This window comes from Pelophylax lessonae (assembly GCF_965119305.1).
Source record: "Pelophylax lessonae genome assembly, chromosome: 5".
NCBI lineage: Eukaryota > Metazoa > Chordata > Amphibia > Anura > Ranidae > Pelophylax > Pelophylax lessonae.
In genome coordinates, this window is record NC_138772.1 from 353,907,793 (window position 1) to 353,918,416 (window position 10,624).

The following is a 10,624-nucleotide window of genomic DNA, read 5'->3' on the forward strand; positions in this document are numbered from 1 at the left end:
ATAGGCATGACAGGTCCTCTTTATTGTGAGATCTGGGGTCAAAAAGACTTCACACCTCACAACTACACTAAAAAAGAAAAAAAAAAAAACCAAAAAGGAAAAAAAAAATGGCCCTTTAAACCGGTTGCTAGGCAACGACTTTTGACGTAGCTCCGGTCCTCCAAGACCATAGAGTCGAGTGAGGGGCATCTTGCCCTCACTTGACTTCCTGTCTCTGAGGATCCGGGACCGGATAATTTTCCCCGCTGCCGGCGGGTCCGGTAAGCTAGGAAAACGTCTAGGACGCGGCGGGAGGGGGGGGGCACCTTTTCCCCTGCACCGTTGCGGCGGATCGAGGTGAATCCGCCACTGAGACCACCCTTATCTGAAAGCCGACCACCCCCCGTTTAAAAAAATACCAGGGTTATGGCAGTTATCTGCTGCCATAACCCCAGTATTTAGCTTTAATGGCCAATGTATAAATGACAACCTATCATTTTTGAAGGCCCCTCATATTTTTTACACATAGCATGTACATACCAAGAAATACATTACAAAATACATTCTATAAAGGAAAGTGTAAAAAAAATGATTACCTGTGGTTGTAGTAGTGCAGTTGTCCAAAGAGGAGAGCATTAGTCCAGGCAGCAGGCAGGGATATGCTTAGCGACTACAATAGCAATTTTCCAGGCAGCAGGCAGGAATATAGTCTATAGTCTGGGATATTGTCAGCACAGCCGCAGCATTTGTCCAAATGAATTTTCCAGGCAGAGACATGGTCAGCACAGCCATAATATTGGTCCCCGTACACTGCAGACAATGATTGTACCACTCTCCAGCTAATATCATGCAGCAGGCAGAGGCATGATGGTAGTAAGCTAAGGGCCTTGGTCAGGTGAGACCTGGGGACAGGGGTAGAGGCTTCTCCCACCCAAATCTCTTTGAAGCCTCCAGACTCCAGACCCTAATCTGGAATTTACGAAACCCAGAGACAACCAAAAAATTGGTTTTCTCCATCCGGAAAAACAACTCTGGAGCCCCTCACATATGTGAGACCCCTGTGTACTACAGTAGCAGGGGGAGACAGATCAGTTCAAGCGGTAGGCAGAAGAATAGTCGGTAAAACAAGCCAGGGTCAGTTCACGTGCAAGCAATCCAAACAGTAGGAAGTAGCGTAATCGGTAAAACAAGCCAGGGTCAGTTCACAGGGAAGCAATCCAAACAGTAGGAAGTAGCGTAATCGGTAAAACAAGCCAGGGTCAGTTCACGTGAAAGCAGTCCAAACAGTAGGCAGAGACATAGTGGAAAAACAGGCCAGGGTCAGTTTATGTGGAAGGCAGTGGCATGGTGATATGAGGAAAATTGGTCAGCACAGATGAAAACGGGGAAATGGGCTAGTAATTTACCAATGTACGGTAACACGTGAAGCATTCTCCAACGCACAGGCCAGGTTGGGAGGGACAGTACCGACAATAGAAGCTGGTATCCTTACGAAACCCCCTTCTGCTGCATACACGGCATCTTTTTTGCCGTCTTCGGCTTGATTCAGACGGTGGAACGTAGTCTGGAAAGTGGCGCTCACTAAGTCGGCTAACAGCCTCAGAGCGAAGGTTTTCTTGGGGGAGTCCTTGTGGGTAGATGAGGGTCGTGATAATTTCTTCAATAAATTTTAGGAAGGAGATGGGGCTTTCAGTGGATTTGGTGTAAATGACATAAGAGTTATAAAAGGCCAATTGAAATAAATAAATTGCAACCTTCTTATACCAGAATCGGGACTTCCTTGTGGCCAAGTAGGGCTGAATCATCTGGTCGTTAAAATCCACCCCCCCCATGTAAAGATTGTAATCCTGCACACATGATGGTTTTTGGATGGGACCTCTTCTTCTCCGAACCTCCACTGTGGTGTCGTCATGAATGGTGGACATCATGTACACATTTCGGCTATCCTTCCATCGCAAGGCCAGCACCTTGTTGTTTCTCAGGGCTGCTATTTCCCCCTTCCTCATTCTTTTATTTACTAAGGACTGTGGGAAGCCCTTCCTGTTCTTCCTGGTGGTTCCGCAGGCCAAGGTTCCTTCAAGGTACAGATGTTTGAAGAGGGGCACGCTGGTATAAAAATTATCCAGGTAAAGGTGGTAGCCTTTCCTCAGCAGTGGGTACGCCAAGTCCCATAAATCTTTCCATTTGTGCCCATGTAGGCCAGGCAGTCAGGGGGATTGAGCTGGGAATCTCTTCCTTCGTATATGCGGAACGCATACAGATATCCCGTAGCTCTTTTGCAGAGTTTATAGAATTTGACCCCATATTTGGACCTTTTGCTTGGAATATACTGCTTTATTCCAAGCCGGCCTGTGAAGTGTAGCAGGGACTCATCTACACAAATGTTTTGATTAGGGACGTAAAGTTCTGCAAAACCTTGGGAAAGAAAATTTATGAGGGGGCGAATTTTATACAGCTTGTCAAAATTTGGATGATTTTGGGGGGGGCACTGGCTGTTGTCACTAAAATGAAGGAAGTGCATGATAATTTCATACCGGGACCTGGGCATTTGGGCAGAATATATGGGCATACTGTGTATGGGTTGGGTGGACCAATAGGCATGTCCTTCATTTTTCTTTGTAACCCCCATGTTTATGGTGAGGCCCAAAAACATTTTAAATTCCTCCAAGGTTAACTCTCTCCATTCAAACGGACGGGAATAGGAAGATTGGGGGTTGTTAGCAATAAACTGCTGGGCATACAGATTTGTTTGGTCCACAATGTATTGCAGAAAATCGTTGGGCAGAAATAAATGGAGAAAATCAATAAAAGAAAAATTTTCTGTATTGGCCTGCACACCTGGCTGTGCGGTAAAAGGGGGAATATTTGCTGATCCTTGGCAAGAGCATCTGGGAGGTGGATAGTGGCCCTGGCTCTTGGGGGATGTGACACTCTAGTGCTGGTAGAAGGGGGATTAGAAATTGGGAGTGATGCCGCAGCGCTGGTGCTGGGCCTGGACATTCGCTCCTGGGGTGTATCGCTGGTGGCAGTGCTGGTACTGGGCATAGGATCCTGGGGTGTACTGCTGGTGGCAGTGCTGGTACTGGGCCTAGGATCCTGGGATGTATCCCTTGTGGCTGCCCGGTTTCCAGAGCGCCGTGCCCTTTTGGGAGGGACCCATTCTTCCTCCGAGTCCATCTCCGATCCGCTACTATTGGCGACTTCAAATTCCGAATCGGATTCGGAATTGGACCCGGATACTGATGAGAGCTCCCCGGTGCCCTCATCATCCATAGAGATGATCTCAAACGCCTCCTCGCTGCTGAACATCCTTTTTGACATTCTGGCTGATGGGTGGCAGGTGACGGATAGGTGGCAGGTGACGGATAGGTGGCAGGTGACGGATAGGTGGCAGGTGACGGTCACTGATGGGGTGACAGATGACGATCACTGATGGGGTGACAGGTGACGATCACTGATGGGGTGACAGGTGACGCTGATTGATGGGGTGACAGGTGACGATCACTGATGGGGTGACAGGTGACGCTGATTGATGGGGTGACAGGTGACGATCACTGATGGGGTGACAGGTGACGATCACTGATGGGGTGACAGGTGACGGTGATTGATGGGGTGACAGGTGACGGGCGCTGGTCCCCGATGGGTGACAGGTGCACCGCTGGCGATACTTATGGCAGTCTCTGGTGACAGGTGCACTTTATAGGTAGTGATTTTTGGTGCAGTGATAGTGACAGGTGACTGTTGGGTGACAGGTGCAATTGGGGGGGCTGATGACACTTTTTTTTCTGATTTTCACAGGACAGGTACACAGATCAGTAACTCACTGTTTCTGGCTCTCCTCACACTGAACGGTGTGTGAGGGAAAATGAGCTAGTAACAGTCAGTTACTGCTCTTTGTTTACATTTGTGATGGGCTGTGAATGGCTTCACAGCCCATCACATGACAATCAGCCACTGTCATTGGCTGTTTTACACTGTCGGTGACTAGCTGTGTTCCTAGGGAACACATAGCCACCGACATGACCGCGCTGCTCGCTCCCGATCGCGCATGCGTGGTCATTTTCTGCCGCCCTCTATTGTGATCGGCTGTGTCAATGGAACACAGCCAATCACGTGGGAAACAGCCGTGCCTATTGGCTTTTTCCCCCCTGCCGGTGACGGGGGGTGTCCCTGGGACACGCCGACACCGGCAGTGCAGGGCGGCGCGCCCGCGATCGCGCGCCTGCCCTGCTTAAAGTGCCGCCGTCATATGACGGCGGCCCAGGATAATGGTCGCTCCGCTCCGCCGTCATATGACAGCGGGCGGGCGGCAAGCGGTTAAATACATTTATTTTATTACCCTAATCAGCCCTAGTTGGGCAGAAATAAATGGAGAAAATCAATAAAAGAAAAATTTTCTGTATTGGCCTGCACACCTGGCTGTGCGGTAAAAGGGGGAATATTTGCTGATCCTTGGCAAGAGCATCTGGGAGGTGGATAGTGGCCCTGGCTCTTGGGGGATGTGACACTCCAGTGCTGGTAGAAGGGGGATTAGAAATTGGGAGTGATGCCGCAGCGCTGGTGCTGGGCCTGGACATTCGCTCCTGGGGTGTATCGCTGGTGGCAGTGCTGGTACTGGGCATAGGATCCTGGGGTGTACTGCTGGTGGCAGTGCTGGTACTGGGCCTAGGATCCTGGGGTGTATCCCTTGTGGCTGCCCGGTTTCCAGGGCGCCGTGCCCTTTTGGGAGGGACCCATTCTTCCTCCGAGTCCAACTCCGATCCGCTACTATTGGCGACTTCAAATTCCGAATCGGATTCGGAATTGGACCCGGATACTGATGAGAGCTCCCCGGTGCCCTCATCATCCATAGAGATGATCTCAAACGCCTCCTCGCTGCTGAACATCCTTTTTGACATTCTGGCTGATGGGTGGCAGGTGACGGATAGGGATAGGTGGCAGGTGACGGATAGGTGGCAGGTGACGGTCACTGATGGGGTGACAGATGACGATCACTGATGGGGTGACAGGTGACGATCACTGATGGGGTGACAGGTGACGCTGATTGATGGGGTGACAGGTGACGATCACTGATGGGGTGACAGGTGACGCTGATTGATGGGGTGACAGGTGACGATCACTGATGGGGTGACAGGTGACGATCACTGATGGGGTGACAGGTGACGGTGATTGATGGGGTGACAGGTGACGGGCGCTGGTCCCCGATGGGTGACAGGTGCACCGCTGGCGATACTTATGGCAGTCTCTGGTGACAGGTGCACTTTATAGGTAGTGATTTTTGGTGCAGTGATAGTGACAGGTGACTGTTGGGTGACAGGTGCAATTGGGGGGGGCTGATGACACTTTTTTTTCTGATTTTCACAGGACAGGTACACAGATCAGTAACTCACTGTTTCTGGCTCTCCTCTCCTCACACTGAACGGTGTGTGAGGGAAAATGAGCTAGTAACAGTCAGTTACTGCTCTTTGTTTACATTTGTGATGGGCTGTGAATGGCTTCACAGCCCATCACATGACAATCAGCCACTGTCATTGGCTGTTTTACACTGTCGGTGACTAGCTGTGTTCCTAGGGAACACATAGCCACCGACATGACCGCGATGCGCGCTCCCGATCGCGCATGCGTGGTCATTTTCTGCCGCCCTCTATTGTGATCGGCTGTGTCAATGGAACACAGCCGATCACGTGGGAAACAGCCGTGCCTATTGGCTTTTTCCCCCCTGCCGGTGACGGGGGGTGTCCCTGGGACACGCCGACACCGGCAGTGCAGGGCGGCGCGCCCGCGATCGCGCGCCTCCCATGCTTAAAGTGCCGCTGTCATATGACGGCGGCCCAGGATAATGGTCGCTCCGCTCCGCCGTCATATGACGGCGGGCGGGCGGCAAGCGGTTAAATAAATTTATTTTATTACCCTAATCAGCCCTAGTTAATATGCTTTCCCCTCATCTTAATGTATTTATTTATTATTTTTACTATTATATTTAAACTTTTTTTTCCACTTGTGGTGTTTTTTTTTGTGGTGACATAAAAAATACACACATTTTCTTTACAGAACCATTGTTTCATTAGCTAATAACCTTTTATTGCTCTATGCCAGAAACATAATTTTAGCGTCATTATAAATAGGACAAATTATAGAATAAATTTAAATTTACAGTAACATAACACTTACAATTTTTACCAGTCCATGTGGACAACATCTGCATTTCTAATTAAAGCACTAATATCCCTATATCTATCTGACCTGCTAGATACCAAACTAAAATATGTAAGTTGTGTGTGTATATATATATATATATATATATATAGAAAGATACGAAAGTAACAATGTTGCTTTTGTATCTACTTTCTTTGATTTAATCTGGAAATCAAAAGGTACAAAACCAAATATACTTTTTAATAACATTCGTCTCTATTGCCCCGTATTAACTCATAGTTTAGCCTAATCAGCTCTAATTAACTTCTTCTTCACCTTCTCCTTTCAACTATTATTTACCTTCCAATTTTTTTCCATTTTATTAACAATAATATTCAAAAAATTTTCCTAATTTTCAGTGTTTTAATGAAAATTTAACAAAGCAATTTATAGAATAAAATGTATACTTTTTATCTACAGTAATGCTACTTTTTGTAATTAACATTGGTCAAAAAAAACATTTTTTGTACTTACTTTGTCTAATGATTGCATAATAGATAATTATATTACAAAATAATATCTTGAAAGGAAAGCCTTGTTTGTCCTTAAAAACGATATATGTCTTACATTGTTATCCTAACCACTTCAGCTCTGGAATATTTACCTCTCCTTACTGACCAAGCCATTTTTTGCTTTTTGGCACTGCGTTACTTTTAAGGACTATTGCGCGGTCATGCAATGCTGTACCCAAATTAAATATATATATTCTTTTTCACATACCACTCTTTTGGTGGTATTTGATAACCACTGGGTTTTTTTAGTTGTTGCACTATAAAGGAAAAAAGATTGATAATTAAAAAAAAAAAAAAAAAGCTATATTTTTTTACTTTCTGCTATAAAACATATCCAACCATTTATTTTTAAAAAAAACAAATTTCTTCATAAATTTAGACCAATATGTATTCTACTACATACATCGGTGACTTATAGGGGGACTGCGATAGTGTAGCGGGCAATCCAACACTAACTGACACTTTGTGGGAATCAGTGACACTAACACAGTGATCAGTGCTAAAAATATACACTGTCACTGTACTAATGACACTGGCTGGGAAGTAGTTACCATCTAGGGCGATAAAAGGGTTAAATGTGTGCCTAACCAGTGTGTACTGTGAGATGTTTTTACTAAGACATGTGTCAGTTTTTATTCCCTGCTTTACAGGGAAACAAAAACCGGCACATCCCCACAGACAGGACAGAGCTCTGTATTGTTTACATTGACAGAGCTCTGTCCTGTCTTTCTCCTCGCCGATCAGCGAGTGCTGAGGGTCAATCATTGACTAATCACAGCAAAGCCGGCCGGCCCCCTACTTGGGAGTGCTGGACCACGTATTAGATATGTGATTCCAGCACAATAGAGCCACTCTGCCACTGTACTCAGTCACACTCGGATCACTTTTCAGAGGAGCAGCTGTGCCTGCTGTACTTATGAATGAGCCCTTAGTTGCATTCAGCAGCGGCACCCTTAGGGTCATTCACACATACAGTGCTTGCTTCTGGGGGTCCGAGGGGTTAAAGCAGGTGGTGGGAAGGCAACACAACGCTGCCTGCTTTAACCCCTTCTTTGCTGTACTGCACAAGGTTGCAGGGCATTTGCAGAGCAGCTCCATTCACTTCAATAGGTCATGCTTGGAAGGTGCTACACTCACAAACCATGATAGGGCATATAACTCCTGTTGCAGCTGTGACATGTGTACCCCTGGCCACTGCAGCTACTAAACAGGGTGCGGTTGGAACAGGGGTGGTAAAAAAAGTCTTAACTATGGAAATTTACCACCCCAAAAACTACAAATCTAAATGATCCTTTCTGCTTTCACACCGATGTGCTGCATTTTACCTGCACAGCACAATGCATCTGCGCCTTTCCTGGGTAGCTGCGGTTTGCCATAGACTTCTATTATATACTGCAGGTGTGGTGCACTTTCTGAAAGCGCACTAAACTCCTGCATTCAGAAAGTGCACCAAACCCGCAGGATATAATCAAAGTCTATGACTAAAAGCAGCAAACCCACAAGAAAGCTCCAGGTACACTGCACTGCACCCGTGGTGTGGGTAAACCACAGCACATCAGTGTGAAAGCAGCTCTATACTATTATGCCCAGTGTATTGCTTCACACTGACCTGAAGATCTTTTCTGCTGCTGGCAACACTCTGGAGACCGGTAGCCAGGATAAGAGATGGAGTGACAAAAAAAAAAAGTACTTGTGGGTTTAACAAATCTTTTTTTTTTTATGTCTGATCCTCCTTTAAGTGGGCATGGCCTGGGGGGGTGTCCTATGCCTACATACTTTTGCTAATAGGTGTCCCTCATTCCCATCTCAAAAAGTTGGGAGGTATGAGATCCCCATGCTCCAAATTTTGAATTCCCTATATTAATCTCTTACCATTTCTTTGTAAATAGAAGCCACTTGTACATTATAAAACCAGACGCAGAATTGTTGGTAACAGCTTATTTTCAGTGCTTCCAGCACAAACACAGGAGCACATCTATGTGGCGCCCAGAAATAAAGTCCACTTAGGTGCTGCATGTACATGGTACACAGGGGCAGACTGGCAACTTTCGGCCCAGGGGGCAAGTAGAAACCAGAGGCTCATGGTGCAGTGACTCCCCCCCCCCCTACTCTCCCTATTCCGGTCCTCCTCCTGACCCCCATTCCAAGCTGAAGCCCTGTTCCAGATACCCTCTACTTACCGGCTGAATCCGGGTTCCCGAGCTGGCCAGCAGAGGGCGGTTAGGGGGAGCTGGGACAGCTCACCTGGGGCTGGCCGGGGGAGAAGAATCTCCAGTGGGGCATGGAACCGGCCTCTGCTCAGACACAGCTTACACCATCCATGCTGGGGGGGGAGGCCAGTTCTCTGTCCTTGTCTTCAACCTGCACTCAGTAAGTCAGTGGCAGGGACTTTTTACTTCTCTTCACCAGGAATCCTTTAGGCATGTCTGTGGCAGAAGCAGTGCAGCCTTTTTATGGGGCATCAGAGCGGCCCAGGGGGAAATTGCCCCCCTGCTCCCTGGCCCAGTCCTCCCTTGGTGGTACACTGCAATAAAGGAGAATAATATTTTGAGTGAAACAATCACACACAGATATAGAGAAAGTCAACAAGTGTAGCTTGGTTTAACTTGATTCACATTTTCTAATTTTATATTTGTATACTTTTGTTAACAGCCAAGTATCACTGGAGTGGACCTGGATAAATTCCGTAAGATTCTACTAAACCATTGCGATGTGAACAGAGATGGTAAAATCCAGAAATCTGAGCTGGCTTTATGTCTTGGTCTGAAAATAAGCCTATGAAGTCATGGGAAATCTGCCTTTTTGTGCCTCTTCTTATGTCAGAACTTGCTGGTTTAAGAGTAACCATGTTCTGCTACAGATACTTGTCACACTTGGTGATTGTGGAGTTAGGAGCAAATAAGTTAAATGCATGAGTAGACACATTTTGAGTGCATGAAAGGCTTTTGATGAATCCCAATGTTTCCAGAAAAATTGTTTACTTCTATGATTAAAAACTTCGAGTTCTTTAAAAGAATCATTTTTTTTTCTCAATGACAATCTAGTGAAAGCAAAAAAAGCTAATATATTTCATTTAATTCTAACTGTAATATTTGTTGCAAGTAACAGTTTTAGTTAATTACAGCACTTGATAAGTGCATGTGCTTTTTGCCATCTTGCACTGTTGTGGAACAATAAAGTTTTTATGCTCTTTTTAAAAACAGCAATCTAACTGTAATTTGTTGGTTACCTGGCCTTTCATAATAAAGATTATTTGACATGCTGAGCAGTTTGTCATTATTGGCTTGTTTAAAAATAATTTCTGGAAGCCTCAGGCTGGGTTCACACTTCAGCACAGAGCGGCTCACAGCAGGGCGTCCCTGTTCACCGTTTCAGGTCCGATTTCAGTCCAAATTTTGGGCTGAATTCAGACCTGAAACGTACCAGAAGATGCACATGACTCCTGTGCCAATCGCACTGGGGCCACTCCAAAAATAGGTGAACAGGCTCCATAGAGAGCCGGTCACAATCTCCTGGCAGGCAAATTTCCCCCATCCAATTTGCAATAGTGTGAACCCAGCCTCAGAGAAACGAATGAAAAATGTCTTGCTAAAAAAAAAAAAAACCTTCAGGAATGTTGCAACCATGGTCATAAACATTCAAAGGTCACCCCTTTTGCATTTTACACAAGTTCTTGCTCCACACCTGGATCCAGCAATCAAATATGCAAGGCCTGAGTGTGCTGTGGCTCAAGCTGTGGTGGATGCATATTGCAATTGGCTGTTGTGCAAAGAAATAATTTAAAACTCCCTTTAAGACATATTTTTTTACACATATATGCATGTCTTTCTGGACGTTGTGAACTTCCATACAGTTTATATTTTTCTATGAATTTTACTCCCCGCTGCTCTGAGACCAATGCCACCTATATTATTAAACATTGGCAGATTGAGTACAGT

At 46.1% G+C, this 10,624-nt stretch overlaps 1 protein-coding gene across 1 annotated transcript in view; it reads left to right on the forward strand.

Moving 5' to 3' along the window:
• SCGN (secretagogin, EF-hand calcium binding protein) overlaps window positions 1-9,913 on the forward strand; it is a 109,752-nt gene extending 99,839 nt beyond the window's left edge. Inside the window, exon 11 of the mRNA XM_082259262.1 lies at window positions 9,339-9,913. Within this exon, the coding sequence (XP_082115388.1) occupies window positions 9,339-9,467 (129 nt within the window). The 3' untranslated portion in view covers window positions 9,468-9,913. The remainder of the gene's footprint in view (window positions 1-9,338) is intronic.
• The last annotated feature ends 711 nt before the right edge of the window (window positions 9,914-10,624 follow it).